Raw genomic sequence first — 20,635 nt, forward strand, 5'->3', positions numbered from 1 at the left:
CATTTAAACCTTTAACATTAAAAGAAATGGTGTTATTTTTATTTTCAACAGCAACAAAAGGAAAAACAAATATATACAAAAAAATAAATTATTAGTTGCCATCAATGTAACAGTCAGCGAATATCAGTATATACATATCAAATTACTTTAAACTTGAAGCTCTAAATAGGCGCAACGTTTGTCAAATATGATATCAAACCACAACCTTCTATATTTATATACAAGCATGGACAGGAAAACCCCGTTCACGATCACTGAATCACTTTCCATTGGACAGTCGTAAAGAAATCATTATCCAGTTAAGTCGATCACTTCAATCATTTTCAGTTTGTGTCTGATCGGATCAACACTCCATATTTTTCTGACAGCAGCTCAGTCTCCAGTCTGAAATTCCTTTCTTGAGATGAAAGTTTCCATGTCCTTTTTTCACAGCCTGTTGAGGTTGTTCTTGAGATGAAAGTTTCCATGTCCTTTTTTCACAGCCTGTTGAGGTTGTTCTAGAGATGAAAGTTTCCATGTCCTTTTCACAGCCTGTTGAGATTGTTGGACTCCTGTATAAATACGTCATTGGACTTATTCATGGTGTCCTCAATCAAGTATACGAGTTTCTTGTAGAGCATCAATGTGACAACCAAGGACAATAGCAATGGAACAAATGAGGCGACACAAATAAGAACAAAGGTGTCCGTGTCTGTCTCTGACGTAGAACTGCTGCTCTCTGTAACTAAAGGGACCTTCCACTTCAAAATATTTCAATTCAGTGAAATTCTTTCGCGCTTAATTAGTGAAAGCAAAATTAATGAGAATAGTATTTTTTCTGCCAAATTATAAAAATGATATGGCAAAAGATGTATCTACTAAATTATCTGAATTAATCCTTCATGATATACTACTTCTTCACATTGTTAACAAACTTCGATAGTCACCAAATTCATGTGTCACAATATCACTCAGATTGATCTTGGTAACTTCTTCGTTCATACTCGGCAATCTCTTATGGACTTTGTAACTTACCCTCTCGTCTGCTGTGGAGTGGTTTTTCACTACTATACAGGACTGTGAAATTTACATCCACATACATCCTGTCATATTTGTCTCCATCATATCCAGATCCAACTTGACAGGCATCCTACCGAAAGACGAATCAAAATTTTTAACGTGGAATGCTGTGACTATGGAGTGTTGTGAATAGCAACGATGAATTAGTGTAACAATATGAAACCAGGGAGCATCATGACAATATTCTGCATACCTTGAAACACTCCCCAGAGTAATCGTAACAGAGAAGAACCTGGCACCGGAAGTATACATTTGTACTCCCAGAAAACCTGGCACTCTGTAGGTACCCGGATGAGAAAATTTTTGGGTAATCCTGATTACTTGTCAACTCAGAAAATGTCGAATCTATGGTGAAAATATCGTTCTCTGCTCCCATCATGCACCTAACAAGAGAAAATTTTAGTCATGAAAATTATTGAATGGGCACAATTATCATCACAATTTGTGAAAGGAAGGTTTGTAAACCATGAAAGGTGAAGATAACGAACAGTGATCAATCTCATAACATATAATTAACCATACCCATTTTGATCAATGAAGGTAATAGTAGTTCCACCATCACCCCATACATTGTTTGATTTCGCTATACAGTTTGTAAATTGGATTTCCCCGGCAGCTTGTGTACCTTGAAAAAAATTGTGGAGCTTTAAACATACATATTTCCTTGCCAAAGTATAAAGAAACGATTTCAGATGGTATGAATTTGCTAAAATATGCACACATGATACCTTTAGGATAACCCTTCAAATCATACGGACTTGAGCCTACAAATCAGACAACAATTCAGTCATTTATTGTAATCATATTTTATATAAGAACTGAGAAGTTTCATTTATCATAATTTAGTTTGTATTCATGCTTTTCACGTAAGAAGGGATCGATGCACAACACATTGTTTACCTGAAAATATGTCAATGTCTTCATCCACGCTTTCATCACAGTCGCTGTCTACCAGGTCTCCACTAAAACCTAGCGTCTTGCTACATTTCTGAAGGACAAAACAAATCATTTTCACTCGATTTTGCATTACTGAAATAACATATTTTGTAGTAGGAAATTTCAACACGATCATATTCACAAAAGTAAAAAACATACCAACTTTGTTTAGAAATTGGTTACAATGCAGGTGAAAGATTAAAAATCATCTTTACTTTATCATCAATACCGAGTGATTAAACAACTTTAAAACTAAGATGCATATTAAGTTTGATACATTTTATAAATGATATTACCCAGACATTATCCAGATATGACTTGGAGGGCACCGTCACAGATAACTCACGATTGTCTCTCAGAAGTGTCAGGAAAGGTTTTCTTGGGTGGTAGACTTGTATTATTGGTCCAAACACCAACCCTATTGGAAATGTGACCCCGACAAAGGTAAGTCCTAGAAAAGTTGTCGTTACATTGAAAAGAAATTTAGACGAAAACATATAGAACGTGATATATTTTATTAAACCCATACTTTCTATGATGAATTCAGAAATGTTGTCATTCTTGACATTGGCTTGTGCTAGGGTGTTTTTCTGAACAGGACCGATTATTTTGAACCCACGTCATATAAACATATTAGGGCTTAGAATTTTAGCTTTAGCCTGTAAATCATGCGCAATAAGGTAACAGATGAATGTATGAGGGCAAGATCAATCCCAAGTAACCAAAACTTGGGCAATCATTTGGAAAATATAGAAAATATAGATAATTTGCAGCTTCTCAAACAAGTTTAATGTTGTGGGAGGGGGGACTAACAAGTAGCATCTTTGGTAAGTTTCATAACTCAATTTGCCTCCGAAAATGTCATTTCATGTAACTCATCAACAATTACATCACAAAAATCCTATCTCCTAGACTATAGGAATTCCAATGACAAGCATTTATTTAAAATACGTTTTTTGGTCCCCATTCCATGAGTGCAATCGAAATTCTAAATCATTACTGTACATCTTCGAGATGTACCTAATCATTGAGAAGCGGAGGTTTTACCGAAGAAAATGTGACAGATGGACAGACAAATAGATAATACTACTTTCACTTTGACATTGATTTATTAGAGATGAAGATTCCCTAAGTCATTTGCACTCTATACAAGTGAGATTTCAATCAAATTGTAAGGATCTTGATGACTTCAAAATGTTGGTGCTTCTGTGTTTTTGACTGAACTTTAGTTCATGAGAAGATGGGAATATCCTTTGATTTCATTCAGATTCTAAGGGGTATATTCAGTGAGAGCACTGTGTAACCTTGGTCTTTCATTGTTGTCTTGATTTTCCCATCACCCTAACAGACAGGACACCCGCTTGTCCTTTGTATAATTCTGGCAGTACTAAACTACCCTAAAGTGACATTGTTCTGGCGCCATTTTGACATTGTATATTAAACGGTTGTGCCCTCGTCTCACTGCTTTATCGACACTATCAAGAGCACTATCACCTCGGTAAAATATAAATGATTTAATGATAGCATAGATTATAAGTCATTTGAATAAATTTTGAAAGTAATTGATTTGAATCGAGTTGTAACGGCTCCATGTGTATAGACACCATGGAATTTCTGCATAATGTAATGCAAATGTGATGTTTTTGTAGATCATTAAAGACTTCCCCCCTCTCTCTCTCTCTTACCTGAACGCCGAAGAATGCTTGACCACTGTAAAGTGGACCCATTTACAACTCCAGCCAATGTTCCACTTATTTTGAGGTCATTTTGAAAACCGTCTTCAATCACTAGTAAAATTTCGTATTTAACATTCACGAAAGCTCCAAAGGTATACTGGGTAGACCACAGAGAACGAGGTATGATAGATGCGTGTCCCTTCACTGTATCTGACAGTGCAGTCTTAAAATATTGGCCACAAGTAAGTGGTGCACTAGATTCAATCATGCAGTGATGATTATTGGATGCTGTAAATGTCGTGCTTTGATACTGTTGTGCCACTCTTTGTTCCAATGAACCATCGTTACAGATATAACTTATCACCGTATTGACTGTAAATGATGTGCAGACGATCTCCCCATAACTGGGATAGAATACAAAGCTGTTTCCCATCTTGGTTGTGTCTGTTATCTGTTCTGCGTACCCATCAGGGCTTTCGGTGGTTTGTTTGGACCCCATAAAGACGGCCACGGGTTTTGTGGCTACGATTCGTAATTTTGTGATTAGTTCCTTTGCAACCACCTGCAGAGATTCATATGAATTCAACCCGGTAAGAGAGGCTGGAATGTCAAGTTTAGGTGTGTCACCTTCAATTGATATGTCTGTATCATTTTCAGTAGCAAGAATCACAATGGTGTTGTCCTTTAGGAGTCTGTTGATGACGTGGTCTCTTCCAAGTGTGTTTGTTGGATACACGGTGAATATTGTTGAACTTAGAGTTGATTGATAGTTAAAAGAGTGGATGCAAATCTGATGAGTGGAAATGATGTGGATGGACTTATCAGTCACTCTTTCTGTGCCAATATGCGGTTCTATAGTAAGCGTTACGGAACTGAAGTTCAAAACGAATTTTACTAAAGTCTCGCTGCCATTTGAGTCAGTGATAGTGACATTTACCGGTTGTGATTGACGATGAGAAAATATCAGATAGTTCCTAAAAGAACTGGTGGAGTCGGAGTCCTGGGGCAGAGCCACCCAGAAGTCGTAACCACAGTTCCCCACTCCTAAAAGAAATGACAACAATTCTTGTATCGTCTTGATATTAACACTGAATTTGTTTTGGAAAGTCAGTTGACAGAGTACTTACGAAAATCGTTGTGGTAGTAATACTCCGCCTTGAAGTGCACCTTGTCTCCCAGGTTTACTGCGGCAGCTGGCTGATTCTGGCTATTGAACAGTTCAAATCTTAACAAATTCTTTTCTACAGGCAAAAACGCAGGCCTGAAAAAGCATTGTAAACCTGTAGTATTACGGGCAACTTTTATTTGTTTTACAATAAGGAAATAATTATATTTGATTATAAGATCAAAACCTTTGGAAAGTTATCTACTCCAAAACACGAGAAATATTACAGGAGACTCAATACTCAAAACGATCAGAGAAGTTCACGTGAGTATTTGGCTCAGGTGAGTTCACGATGGAGAGATGAGTACATATAGTTTATAGCGTACTGTGAATTCTAGTATTTGCTCCAAACTTACTGGGGCAGAATGACTACGGTTTGACTTCCAGCCGATCTGTCACATACTGCATCAAAGAATGCGTCACTTGAAGATTTCACTCCATAATATTCGAATGATCGTACTCGAAGTCTATATTCGTTAATGTTGATCTAGAAACGAAAATTCTATTTTTAAAAAAACAACTAAACCAACATATTATGATATACTTCCGCTACACTCTGCATGATGTATGATTGGTTGATTCTAATTTTAGTCCTATCAAATATTAAGTTTGAATTCACATTTCATCTATTCTATAACGATCAACAAACAAGTTCTACGAATATTTTAAAATGCTTCGTAAATTTGGGGGAAGGGGTCGTTGTAATATATATATATATATATATATATATATATATATGTATGTATTAGAGAGGGCATGTTAAGCAGTCAACTTTGAGCGTCTAAATAGGGCAGACAAAGTACACCACTTTAAAGCAAATATGGGTGTACTTTTGAGATTCAATTCCTCGACCCATTAGAAAAGGTATCTGCACATGTTTTAATGAAGTTAATGCGTCGTTTAAAGTTGTTTACAGAATACGATCAAATATCTTCTGAATTGATAGTATTTATGTTAATAATTCCACATCACAGTGCGGATTTACATTGATGAGTCTGTATGACCATTATAATCACATTAAATGCACATTTCGTTTAGATGTTAGATGGAATAACGATTTGAAAAGCCTAGAGAAAAGAATTACTTGCATAAACATACGCCCTCCTGTCATAATCTCATTCCATTTATAACATGTATTCTAAAAATACCACTAGTACCTTTTTTAAAGATATGCATCAATTCTGCAAGTATGAGCGGGATATGGAAGCAATGTACATGTATACAAGGGGCGTTCGACATGTAAACTTGAATGAAACAAAACGGTAATTACCTGTACACAATACTCAACAAAACGCATTAAATCTACTGTTACATAAGACCTGGTCCAGCATATGCTCAACTAATCTCGGCTGAGATCTCGGAGCAGTCCCACATTCAGCTTCGGTCGGTTCTAGCAATTAATAGGCACTTGGGTGATACTGCCGATCGCTTCAAATAAGTGATTTGAGTGTTATACTAACTCGAGTCTATCATTATTGATGCTGCATTGTTCATCGTCTAGGTGTGAAAATTCCTAAATAAAACTCCCATGGGGATCCAGGCTAGAATAAGTGTCCTTTGCTTGTCGTAAGAAGCGACTAATTGAGACAGTCCTTCGAATGAGACCGACAAAACCGAGGCGAAGTGTCACAGTAAGTGTGGCACGATAAAGATCCCTCTCTTCTCTAAGGCAGTAAGCACCGAGCATAGGCCTAAATTTTTCAGTCCTTCACCGGCAATGGTGACGTACATGTATTTATATGAGTGAACAATTGACAATATACAACCAACCAACTAACCAACCAAAAATGAAAACAGTCACTTAATTTTCCGATCAAATGAGGACTCCCATGAAGGAATAGTTTATCTCCTAATATTGAAGAGTTCTTATAGTCTCTTTGCTTTATTAGTGAGGTATGGGAAGGTATGAGCAGTTACTACATATCATTAATAAAAACAGACTATAGGAACTTTTCAATATCAGGAGTTAGAAAATTACTTCACGGGAATCCTCATTTGAACGAGAAATTTAATGACAGTGATCACTGTTTTTTACCTTGGGATTTTCATACCTAGATGGTAAGCAATGCTGAATTAATAGTGATAGTGTTAGTTTAACAGTCAAATCACTTATTTCAAGCGAACAGCAGCGTCATATAAGCGCACATTAATTGCTAGAACCGACAGAAGCTGAATTAATGTAAATTTCCAGATAGGATTATAAAGGACTGCTCAGAGATTCGGTGAAGGCATCTGTCCAAATATCCAGCCAAGCCAAATTTCAGCCGACATTAATGCTTGATACGTATTTTCATACGTTTATTCTATGAAATTTCACTAACATATCAGGCTGTTATTAGAATTACAATAAATATTTATTTTTAAAGTCGGAAATACAAACAACCACATTAGCGATATACTAGCTTTTTACCGACTTGCACGGATGTTGGCGCTCGGGGGTCTTATTTTGTATATATTTTTCTAAAGTTTAAAGTTTAAAATTAAAACGTACGTAAACATTGAGCAGTAATGATGCTAACTCTCATCTGAATTTAAAAGGTATGATTAAATGTACACTTAATAAGTATGTTTCAAGTACAGCAAAAGTCTATGTGATAAAAATTGGGAATAAAAATCAAATACTCACTACTGCAATTCCACAAGGATAAGATAACAAGGTGGCATCAAACGTCACTGTCATAGAAAAGGGCGTGTCTACTTCTCCGTTCCCCGTTACTCGGCAGTTTTCGTCATTTACCGGGCTACTCGACATCGGGTCGTTCTCTAGCGCCGTGAACACAGAAACATCTGATATGGTATCGTTCTCCTTCAATATCCTGAGCGACATTTTCAAATTTTGATTGTTGGTACCGCTTAAGGAACATGTCACAGTCGCTGAAATAGTGTTAATAGTAAAGAATACAATTTCTCTGAGTCAAAGTAGAGGGACACTACTCTTTAAAGAAATTGGGTTCTCTTTTATTTACAAACAATAAATTCACATATCCATGATATCGATATATTGATTGTTGATATTGAATATGTAATGTTGATGACATTTTTCTTTCCTGTAATGTAAGATAAAAATATTTAAATAATCTAAATCATATTTATAGATATTAGATTGTATCATAAACATTGTTGTGTGTGTGTCTTTTCCCTCGAATTAACTTTGTCACATATACATATGTGATGGATTCATTACAAACATAGTAATGGGATTTTATAATGAAGTAAAGGCGAAGATAACGAACAGTGACCAATCTCATAACTCCTATAAGCAATACAAAATAGAGAATTCGACAAACACGGATCCCTGTATATACCAGAGGTGGGATCAGGTGCCTAGGAGGAGTAAGCATCCCCTGTCGACCGGTCACACCCGCCGTGAGTCCCATATCTTGACCAGGTAAACGGGGTTATCCGCGATCAAAATCAGTGTGCCAAGAACGGCCTAACAATCGGTATGAACACAGGTCAGACAGCATTTGACCCAATGATAGGTTGTAATGGCAAACTAGATCGTTATAACGGCCATATAATTAGGGAAATGCTGACTTTAAACGAGATTGTTTAAACCCCTGCAGCATCAACTTGTTTGTCAGTAAGCTGCCTCGATTTAAAAACTTATCATACGCAGAACAAGCTCTTGCGTATCGAATTATTTGAGAAAGACCATAGAATTTGCGAAATGCTGACTTTAAATGAGACTGTTGAAACCCCTACACCATCAATTTGTTTATTAGTAGCCTGCCTCGATTTAAAAGATGACCATACGCAGAACAAGCTTTTGCGTATCGAATCAGGTGAGAGATATAGACACCATATGCAGGTGATAATGGAAGTAAGTAATGGAAGTAAATAAGGAGACCATTAGATTAAATAACACTATGTATCTTTAAGGATGATAAACACAGTTTTTTAAACGATAGCACGCTATTGATGCAAAAATAAAATCCAGAAAATAGTCTTTTTCCTTTTGAAATCGGTTAGCTTCGTGGATTAGGGTTTGGGAATGGTATATATCTAACATTAGAGTCCGCCAAGAAATTTTTTTCATGATTTGTCACAAGCATTGCAAATTTTATACTACACGAGACAAAAAATTTAAATTTCCAACACCACAGCTTTTTTTTTTTTTTTTTTTTTATTATTATTTTTTTTTTTTTTTTACAAACATCCTATATTTCTATCAATGACAATTTTGACCGGTGTATAATGACTCCTCAATTCAAATTATTGTACCATGGGAAAATGTTCCTCATTCCAATCAGCTGGCAGTAGAACTCGTCATTTTCACAATATGAAAGATGTAAGTAGCTTTCAATATCATAGATATATTTTCTTTTCAAAGACCAGTGGAGGTAGTTATGATCAAATATCAATAACTCGGAAATACTATTCACTACGAGGCCTTTATTTGTGGTCCACTTTTTCACCCGAGACCATGGAACTGAAATCAAAGGACGTTGAATAACTATAAAAATGCTCCTACCTTTTTCAGATCGCACGTTGCAAATAACCTGAAAAATATGCAAGACTTTAAAGTAAGAAACATAAGATAGATTAGTTTGTATTATGCAATTCACTCTAACAGGGCTCTGAGTATTTGATATACACCCTGCTGGCAATTTACCAATTGTTACACCCATGCCTCATTCAGGAAACGAGTATAATCTATATGTTTTCAATAAATCATTATTTATAACTCTGTATTTGAAATGTCGGTGTTCGTTTTTTTCGTCATTGTAGAATCAGAGACACCTGGATAAGCATTTATAGAAACAATTAGATGAAGTTATAAATATAAACATGTATATATAGCTATAGTATTTATAAACATAATTAAATGACTTATTTATAGAAACAATTAGATGAAGTTATAAATATAAACATGTATATATAGCAATAATATTTATAAACACAATTAAATGTACTTATTTATAGAAACAATTAGATGAATTTATAAATATATGTATAGCTATAGTAATTATAAACATAATTAAATTTACTTATTTAGAGAAACAATCAGATGAAGTTTTATATATATATATATATATGTATAACTATAGTATTTATAAACATAATGAAATGAACTTTTCATAGTTATCTGTATAGTGATTATAGATTACATAAAGGTAGTTATAACATATATCTCAGTAAATTAGTAATTATACACAGAAGGGTACTTATCATGTGAGTATAGTTACAGTAATTATAAATATATAGATGGGTAGTTATCTCAGAGACGGCTATTTATAGTCATGTTAACATTTACATGACACGCAAATTCGTGAAGCGTTCCATATTTTTAAAAAAGAAAAAAAAACCATTGACATGTACTAGTATGTCCTTAGTGATAATCATGTGGTACGTCAATGCATTGCATGTATAAATTGTAATTCTTGATAAAGCGCTCATCTTTCTATTTGCTATAAACAAGTTGAATTAGATGAATATAAGGAATAATATTTTCCGATTATGTTCAACTACTGGGTTTCATCTCATCTGATTTTATCGTATTTCGTAAGACTTGTTTTAATTACAGATACCCACAAATTACGTAACAATAAACACTCGTACAGATATAGCCGCCATAGATGTATGAATGAAGCATTGGCATACGATACAGCGCTGGATAAAATGATGATACATACTTATAACGCTGTTCTAGATTTTATATTCATATTTACTTGAAATTAATTAGTGATCAGATATGCTCATATATATATATATATATATATATATATATATATATATATATATATAAAGTCAAAAAATAAAATCCAATACTCAAACAAAAAAAAGTTTGAGTATTGGATTTTATTTTTTGACTTTATTCTACCCCGATACCAAAAAAAAAAGAATTTATTGAATATATATATATATATATATATCCAAATTGTGTTTTTAAAAAAATCAGTGTCCGGTATAAAATATTAAAAGAAATATAATAAACAGTACACAAAGTTAACTGTTTATTCTATTTCTTTTAATATATATATATATATATATATATATATATATATATATATATATATATATACATACAGTGTATATATATAATTTAGACAGCAGTCAATACAATGGATATGATAAAAACAGATATTCGTATTTATATGATGATAATGGATATGGGATTTTAAAGGCATTCTTATCAATAGTTTGTTCCTATTTTGCTCTTGAATCTGATATGTATTTCATTACACATACGCTTGACCAAACTAGGATCCATGCTGATATCATCACCATGCTATCTGGCTTTGCCACTCTATACATTCTCATTCCCTGAAAAAGGAAAATTATAGATCATTGCAAAATATCTATTTATTGCTCAATGCGCGTTTGTATAAGTATAAATTTTAGATTTTTATCAGCGGCAATTTTTCTGCAAACATTAGTCGATGTTTGGTAACAAAGCACGTGATATGGTAACATTATTATGCTGTTGTCAATTTCAAAGTCATTCGGGCTCTTTCTGTGAAATTCAAATTTGTTAATGGCCTATTTCAGTATGGCTGAAATGTATTGACTTGTTAATATATACATTTAACAGTGTTTGTCAATAATAAACTGTTTATTGTTATAATTCTTGAATACCCTGACTTCAAAACTTCAAATAAATACTTTTAAAGAAGAAACAAGTTGAATTTCAAAACATGATTTTATGGCGTAAATGTTTGGGTTATTTTATGGATGTTTGGAAATGTGGGGCAATTTGTGTGAATACGTCCGTTGTTTTCATGCCTCACCCACAACTTAAATATCTGAAAGAACTAGGAGTAATAAAGGTCCTACTTTTGCCCCAAAACAAACAAATTTAAAGAGTTGAAATTTTCTTTCCGTGATATAGTAACAATTATCATCCATGTACAATTTATAACGTATTTTTTCTTTAGACATTCTCGTGCTGTATCATATAAACTTAAAGTTATAGCTTTATGAAAAACTTAGTAATTAAAAATTGTTCTCTGGAGTTTTTGGCATGGTATTTAATTTTTAAACTCTTCAAAGGAAATGTGAAATTGTTGCATTGGTGTCCAGTCCCCATCTATCCATATTTTATATCACTGTTTGTCATTAAAAATCAAGAATACGATTATTAGTTTTAGTTATACAAGTTCTTAACACAATAAATTTTCGGGGTTTATATATATATATATATATATATATATATATATATATATATATATATATGATATGAAATAATCTTTAAATGAAAGTAGACAATGACTAAATTTCGTATTATGTTGTTTGGAAATTGTGTCCTTCACAGTGTCGAGGAGAGGGGGGGGGGGGGTCTAATATCTGATACAGAATTTTTTGTAAAAAATATATTTTTAGAAAATTTATTTTTTTATTATTCGTATGCCAGATATATAGATTATTCAATTTCAAAATGTAATAAGAAATCTGATGATAAGAAAAACGATAAAAAAATTCTTCATAGCTATCAAAAAGAATCGTGAAAATACATGTAATTAACGCATGACTTACCAACATTGATTGTTATATATATTTCCATGCTAACTAAGAAAGAATTCCGCTGACTTTACTTCAGCTCTGTTTTGTGCTTGTGCTTAGTGTGGATGGGTCTTTCCACGGAATGGTCAGATCACAATGAATTTGACAAATGATACGTGCACACTTATATATACGTGCCACACTCTGCTCTGTTCATCAAATATTTCAAATAGGAAATTCAGAAAAATGTAAATTTGAGGTTGCAGATTGTTATCAATCCCAAGTTTTAACCACAAGCATTATTCTTTAAGGAGATGATCCGAATTGACTCTCGGATTACAAAAAGATACAAGGATGCGAAGAATGGAGGCGAGACACATCTTCACCATCAATACACTGTCTCTTTTCAGTTCGTGGATATTCCTAGTGTGCATCTTATTCATCAGAGAAAAAAACGTGAAAAGGGTTATCGTGAAGTCCCATAATAAAACTGATGCTATCTCCATTATAATTGAAAGTATTTCTTAAAGGTCACCAAGGAACTTTAGCAGACCGTAAATTCTAGTGGTAGAACCTTGACGAACAAGGAGATCGCGATTTACTATGAAAGAAATTCATGAAATTTATAAAATATGAATTGAATTACTAAATTACTTTCAGAAATGTCTTAAAGAAAGAAGGAATGACTTACCTTCATTTTTCATGATTAACTGACAAGGGTATCCTGTTTGCTTAACATTTTAGTTCTTATATAGCAATAATTTTCATCATTTTCAATGAGATACATAATCCTAGTTCTGTAGTAACTTGTGGTCTTAATGACAATATAATTGTTATATTTTCCTAAATAATGCACCTCAATTCCGGTCTACTACCTCGATGCTGTATTGCTTTTAGTCAACCGGAACCAAACTCCACCGAACTTATATACAGAAAGCAAGCAGGCCACACTCAGTGATTATGGTAATAGATGGGTTTTTTGTTAGCATGTTTGTAGTTTCTACCTGAGAGTATTTTTTTTAATAAAAAGTCTGCTTAAAATTGATATACGACCGACGTATCAAAATATCAACAAAAACTGTAAAGTGAAACGAAAGAAAACATTATAATGTAGAGAGAAAAAATTCTCTTACCGTCACGGTATTTTGATATTTCTGTCTTTTTTTTTTAATCAAAGCAATTCTATAACGGAATTATAATTTAATATCAAGTCACGCTATATAAATCTACAGACTACTGGATGTGAAAGCATACAACACTGCTTTCAAATATGTACAGTTTCGAAGTTTCCAAATTCACATAGTATTTTTCTCAGCAATATTTACCAGAAAACTGTTCTGCTAATTCTACACATTCTAGAAAATGATGATTTAAAACAAAACATATGAAAACCCGAAGCAATCATTTGGGAAAGAATGTGTCATGATTTCCAAAATTCACATATTTTTCTTTACTACTTTTCACTGGTAATTTTTAATAGTTCTCTACTGTCTTCTACAACTTTCACAAGAATAACTCTTGGTATGTAAAAAAAAAAAAAAAAAAAAAAAAAAAAAAAAACTCATGCGAAATGACAAGAGGAACTGTATCGACAGGCTTACATAGGAAGCAGTGGAAGCTGGAAATAGAATGTTCAAAATAACAAAACTGATTCGCAGAAAAAGCAAAGCAGCACCTAACATCCCTATCAAGGGTGAACTTGGAAATTTATTAATGTCGGAGAGTGACCAAGAAAGACGCTGGATACAACACTCCAGTGACGTTTTGAACCGACCACCTCCTTTTGAAGAACCAAACATCTCTAAACCGAGCATGAAATCAGCATCAACATTGAAACACCAGAAATTCTAGAAATAAAATCTGCTATAAAAAGTTTAAAGATTAGAAAACCACCAGGCAATGGCAACTTGAATGCTGAACTTTTCAAACATGATATGAAATTGACTGCAAGTGTTTTATATCCAATTTTCAAAGACATCTGGACGCTTTTATACCTAAAGCTTGGAATAAAGGTATCATTATTAGGATACCCAAGAGAGGTACCGTCATCAGGATACCAAAGAGGGGAGCATTATATGATTGCAACAATTGGATAGGATTCACACGTCTATCTATACTAAGCAAAGTCATGGCTAAAATCATAATCAAGAGAATTTCAGAAGCCATGGACGTCACTTTTAGGAAAGAATAAACTGGATTCCGGAAGGGAAAGGGCTGTACTGACCAGGTTTTCGTGCTAAGAAATATTATTGAACGATGTACTGAATGGAAAAAGAGAACTCTACATCAACTTCCTTGACTATGAAAAAGCCTTCGCCAACATCCAAAGAGACAGCCTGCGTAAAATATCGAAATCATACGGTATTCCTTAGCATCTCATAAACCTGTTTAAAATAACTATCAATTGATCGTCGAGAATTCAGAGGTAGCTGTTCAAGTGAAAACAGGAAAACAGGCAAGGATTTGTCATGTCTTCAACTTTATTTATCATCGCCATTGATTGGTTGTTACGACAAACAACGTCAGACACTCCAAGAGGCATCAGATGGGGAACCCTTTCAACCCTAGAAGATCTCGACTTTGCTGATGATCTTGCCTTACTATCGCACACTCATCAGAGCATCCAAGAGAAAACCACAAAATTGCAAACATATTCCAACCAAATAGCTCCACGATTCAACATCAGGAAATATGAAATCATGATTTCCAACAACTCCAACTCACAGTCAGTACTTCTAGATAGACAAGTCCTGTCTCAAACAGATACATTTACATACCTTGACAGTACAGTAATGTAGATCGTGGTGTCGCTACTGGCATTAAAAACGACTGTCAAAAGCAAGACTTGCAGAATGTCTAGCTATAGAAATCTTGCCAGTGCACCACACACATCAAATTGAAAGTGTACAACATGTGTGTAATACCTACCCTGTTGTATGGTTCAAAATGCTGGAGAATGACTGAGGCTGACCAACAAAAACTCTGCATCTTCCATATAAAGATCCTTAGAAGAATCCTACGAATGCTTTGGTCAAATAAGATCTCTAACCAGGACCTCCTATAGAGATACAATCAGGAAGATATGAACAACATCATCAGAAGAAGGTGGAGATGGATTGGGCACGTTTGAAAAAAGATCACCAAGACCACACTAAGACAACTCTTTTTTTGGACACTGGCAGGAAAGCGGCACAGAGGTAGACTTAGATGACGTGACGACAAAGCGGCACAGAGGTAGACTTAAGATGACGGGACGACGTACCATTAAGTCGGAAATGAGCCAACTTAAAGCTCATGGCGAAGCCTACGAAAGCTGGACAAAGACAGGCAGAAGTGACGAACCTTTGTTGTTACCCTACATGCCATTTGGCGAAATTGGCAGTAAGTAACTTTTTTAAGTTTCGTTACAACTTTTACAAGTATTATTCTGATAATCTATACAATTTTTTCTACAACGTTTCTTGTGACAAAACTATTGTTTTTTCTACAACTTTTACAAATATTGTTCTCATAAAACTATACAGTTTCTGTACAACTTTTACAAGTACAATATTCTTATAACTTTGTACAGTTTCTCTACGACTTTTACAAGAATTACATTTTAATAAATCTACACATTAAAGACACATGATAATCCTTACATGTACTCGTCTGTTGGGATACAATTTTATCATAGTTCCCTTCCTTTTATTGGTTACGGTTACTGAAGCACAAAAAGTGTCATTACAAAAAACATTCACCTACCCAAGCCCCGTGAAATCGTTTTAACACGTTTGATTTGTAAAATATACTAAATCTGTTACTAAACGAGAACCTAATTTCTTTGAAGGAACATTAAATATTCATAAATGTATATTTCAGAAACATAGAACATGACTTTAAGTGTTTGATGTTTTTCAGTAACTTTGCTATTAACTATTTCATTGAATGGAAATCTGATTTACTGCTGTGTAACTTGTCACAAATGTGTCTATATCTCTAAAACTACAATGCATTGTTCTGAACCTTGTTAAAACGCATTGATAAAGGTGAATTGCTTAAATTCGGTTACTGACGTTGTTAAGATTTTCATCTAACCCTTTATCGTCGTTTGATTTCTGTTGCCATTTTAAATATTACAATATTGCAGACGACAATGTTGAGTAATGTATTTTTATAGAAATATACACTTTGCATTTTTATGCTATATTTACATGCCTTCGATATCTTTACAAATTGAAACAATAGGCAAAACCATCTCCTCATGTTGTGATATATATTCATAAATATTTCCGACAGTCCGACAGAAATGAAAGTAGAATGTAAATATCAAAAATAAATTTCATTTTTGAAAATGCATGTAGTCATAAACTGCGACGTACGCTTTACGCCAACAAACTTTGCATGAAATTTATTAACTTGTATTTCGGCTCTATATGTAACTCATTGGAAATCTTTTCTCTTTCTATTTTCTTTATCTCTTTCACATTAGTAACACACACTACAGTGTATATATATATGTATGTATATATATATATATATGCATGACAGGTGCTTGTATGCTTATTACATAACCTATACATAACTAATAAGGTCGGAAACTTAAAAACGGCGGCGATTTAACTCGCTTATTTAGAAGTGTAAGTTCTGCAAGAAATAAAGCTTACTATCTCTTTCCCTGTAAGGTGCGTCTCACAATATAGGTAACTCACTGACTAAAATCCCTGCATGCTGCAAATAAACATGTAATTTTAATTTTGACAGCTTTTTCTGTCAACCGTCTCAACCTGCCCGAAACTGATCTTGAAAGGTATCACGTGAACAGAAAATATGGTTTTCCGGTTTAGGAAAATTCGAGGTAACCCAAATGCCAATGAACAGTATGAAAAATGTAAAGGTACTCCGATATTTTTAAACAGTCATTTTGTTAGATGACATAATATAGACATCTCCAATCGGAAATCCTTAGATGATTCCGCTATGTTTCACGCAAACCTCGGATATGATTGGTGTAAGAATTGTTACATATGGTATATTTCTTCGCCGGAACTACCTGTTTACTATTTTTCCACTCCGCGTTTATATGAAGCACTAAATTAACATAACGCAAGTAACTAAAGATATCATCAATTATTTGAAGGTATCATTAATTCAATGATTGCGCGCAATAACTGAATTGATGCGCGCATCAAATCAATTATTATTCTCATCAATTGAATTCATGCACGCATCAATTCATTTATTGCTCTCATCAATTAAATTGATGCGCACATCAATGTGGTAAAATTGTTGCTTGCAAAGCTAGGTATAAATGATTTGATGATCTCTTTAATTCACTTGAAGATATCTTGAATTATTTACAACATTTTTTAGAAAACATTAATGCGCGCATCAATTCTTTTAAAGAGACCAACAATTAATTCAATTAAAGACACCATTAATTCAATTATGGATATGTCTCTTATTAATTCATTTCTCTTTCTAGACGAATGATATCATTCATTCAATTGATTTGTTACTCATGTCTTTTAGTTGAAAGTTTATTATTTGTCTTTGTAAACAGACTTGTAGAGTTTCTTCGAACATTTTGCAGACGCGTCTGGGGAAATAATGAGACTGGTGCTCCATACGTTTAAAGTTTTAAATTGTCAACAGACTTATCAACTGTACTGCAGTTTACAATTATTACCTTTTATACATTTTTATTAAACTTATTACACTAATATATTAATTTAATATTAATTTATGTCTTTTCTTGATCTTCACAAGTCAAGGGTTATTGATTCGTTATCTTGCACTAACCATTGACATCAGTCGCTATATAAAAGTTGGGCATTGGGTCAAATGCTGTCTGACGTGTTTCATACCGATTGTTAAGCCGTTCTTGGCACACTGATTTTGACTGCGGATAACTCCGTTTACCTGATCAGGATATAGGGCTCACGGCGGGTGTGACCGGCCAACAGGGGATGCTTACTCCTCCTAGGCACCTGATCCCACCTCTGGTGTGTCCAGGGGTCCGTGTTTGTCCAACTATCTATTTTGTATTGCTTATACGAGTTATGAGATTGATCACTGTTCGTTATCTTCACCTTGCATCATTACGCAATCCACTATAAATAAAACATCCAATGAAATCACTGCATCTTGTTATGGTGTACATGGATACAAATGACGCGATCTCATACTGCTGTATTGATAAACATGCGCAATTGTAATATTTACACCACTAATTACGTTTATTGATAGTAGATCAAGTTTGGAAACCTTTTTGTTTAAGACAATATTGGTTATATGATTGAAATAGCCATAACTGTAGGTATCAATACACGTGTTTTTATTTAAATCTCTCGCTTCGCGGTGTTAGAAAAAGAACCGGATTCTCATTGGTTCCCACTCTTTTGTGGGAACCAATCAGAATGAGCCCAAGTTTTTGATACTCACTGATGGCAAGGGTTAGTGCGAGGTAACAAATCAATAACCCTTGACTTGTGAAGATGGTCTTTTCTTATGTATTTTTTGTTCTTTGTTTTAAATACTTTCAATTGTTCCCATGCTATCCATTTTGAGAACTATTTTGTTTTGATGATCAATATGAGGTCAATCCAATCACTACGAAGTCATGTACGAAGTACGAGCTACGCAAAGAGCTATGAGTGACATCACACATACTAGAAATAAAAGTACTGGGAGTACTAATAGGCGGAACCATGTTTGTTACAGCAAAATTATACTTTAACCTGACCTTTGATCTTGTGACCCGAAAATCAATAAGGGTCGTATAATCTTTAAGAGTAACCATTTTTCAATTATGTTAACTGTCAACTATTTCTCAAGATATTGAGCAGACAATATTATTCGATATTGTAGAAGTTGACCTGATAATCAATGTGGGTTATTTTCTTTCTATGGACAGCGAGGAAGAACAGAGTCATTAGGTCACCTGTAACGGCCACCATTGCCTTTCCACACTGCTAGAAGATGTTTCGAGCGCGGATTCACCTGGTAAGTCATTTGCTGACCCACCGACCCCGACCTCAGGATCACTAGTTTGATCCTTGTGGAATCGACGAGCAACAAACACATTCTTTCTTCTTTCGGGATTCCTACATGTAGCTGCTAAAACAGACTTGCTATATTTTATCATTTTTCATACGCACATTGTTCACATCTGAACTATATTCATGAGGTAAAGATATTACAAGCAAAAACATTGGAAATATAAGTATAGAGAGAGTTAGTCAGTAAAATGAACATGTTGAGCATGCCAATAAATATATACAACAAATGCTACACATCAACAGTGAAAACAAACACACAGTGTAATATACATTTTCATACAGTTTATCCAGTTTAAATATTTTACTACAAATGTACAGATACCATATCTACCGATAAATGCAGAGCACAGGCTACAAAGTTAATCAAAGTACTGAAAGTACTGATGGGAGTTGATTTTATAGATTTGCACTAGATGCTTCTAGGATTGAAAATTATTAAGAAATGAAAGTTAAAAATTGAGAAGTATCCTCAAAAGTCATAAACTTGTGCATAAATGTATTTTGTGTCTCTATAACAATCAAAGCGCAATCATTTATGTCTACATGCATAAACACACTGGTAAGTTAACACTTTGTCTGGATTACATTTTATTATTCCAACATATCATATATATTTACTCTTAAATTGCTCATTTTTGTCAAAATGTGCCACTACATCAATATTCTAACACAAAAACATATTTGAAAAACTCCACACACAACTCTTCGATTTATGGTAATGAAAAAATTCCACAGCTCCTATTTAAAAAAAAAAAATAGGGGAAAGGATTGACATGACTTACACAACTAAACAATTCCACGTTGCTTAAAGTGCAAGAACTTGTACTTAAACCTCAGATATTTACTTATCCTTTATCTTTAAAATTGTCTATGATCTTAAAATTTGAAATTAATTTCCTAAAGCTCCATGCAAATCATCTAGGAAAATCTCCACGAACATAACTTCGTAAGCATCAACAATTGACAGTAAAATATCTACAATTGATTCATTCATTCTACAGAAATAGGCATATGGTCTTAATTTTGCACATGTGAGAAGGCGAAGATAACGAACAGTGATCAATCTCATAACTCCTATATAGAATAAAAAATTAAGAGTGGGGCAAACACGGACCCCTGTACATGTCGGAGGATGAATCAGGCGCCTAGGAGGAGGACGCATCCTCTGTCGACCGGTCACACCCACCGTGAGCCTTGATCAAGTAAATGCACAGGTACTTGTGTACAGGACTACAGGTCCTCTCCCCCTCCTTGTATTTTTGAATGGTATTTCGGGTGTATTTCTTATAAAATATTAAACTTTAGAGTGTTTTTAT

General features: G+C 34.0%; 1 protein-coding gene across 4 annotated transcripts; it reads right to left on the minus strand.

The window, feature by feature from the left end:
* Window positions 1–23: 23 nt before the first annotated feature.
* On the minus strand, window positions 24–17,040 carry LOC125671662 (uncharacterized). Of its 4 annotated transcripts, none has more exons than XM_056161933.1 (14): window positions 16,926–17,040; window positions 11,029–11,103; window positions 9,311–9,338; window positions 7,463–7,710; window positions 5,193–5,323; window positions 4,799–4,932; window positions 3,681–4,715; window positions 2,292–2,446; window positions 1,960–2,047; window positions 1,788–1,823; window positions 1,582–1,684; window positions 1,253–1,442; window positions 1,015–1,129; window positions 24–724 (listed from the first exon to the last, which is right to left on the minus strand). In XM_056161933.1, the coding sequence occupies exons 2-14, from the start codon at window positions 11,098–11,100 to the stop codon at window positions 525–527; spliced, it is 2,535 nt and encodes an 844-aa protein (XP_056017908.1). In that variant the 5' UTR covers window positions 11,101–11,103; window positions 16,926–17,040; the 3' UTR covers window positions 24–524. The 4 variants fall into 4 exon arrangements, with proteins under 4 accessions (XP_056017908.1, XP_048763462.2, XP_056017907.1 ...); XM_048907505.2 differs by lacking the exon at window positions 16,926–17,040 and adding an exon at window positions 12,971–13,197 and having other exon boundaries at window positions 24–718; XM_056161932.1 differs by lacking the exon at window positions 16,926–17,040 and adding an exon at window positions 12,971–13,194.
* Between the last annotated feature and the right edge of the window lie 3,595 nt (window positions 17,041–20,635).

The sequence above is a fragment of the Ostrea edulis genome, chromosome 4 (genome assembly GCF_947568905.1).
Source record: "Ostrea edulis chromosome 4, xbOstEdul1.1, whole genome shotgun sequence".
NCBI lineage: Eukaryota > Metazoa > Mollusca > Bivalvia > Ostreida > Ostreidae > Ostrea > Ostrea edulis.

Bases quoted from the DNA above. Each gene is read 5' to 3' on its own strand.
- LOC125671662 (XM_048907504.2), bottom strand. From the start codon at position 9,467: ATGGGTGTAACAATTGGTAAATTGCCAGCAGGGTGTATATCAAATACT. The intron at 2,447-3,680 runs GTAAGAGAGAGA...CAACTTTTCTAG, and splicing joins AAGCATTCTTCGGCGTTCAG to GACTTACCTTTGTCGGGGTC. The intron at 1,824-1,959 runs GTAAACAATGTG...TCTGATTTGTAG, and splicing joins AGACATTGACATATTTTCAG to GCTCAAGTCCGTATGATTTG.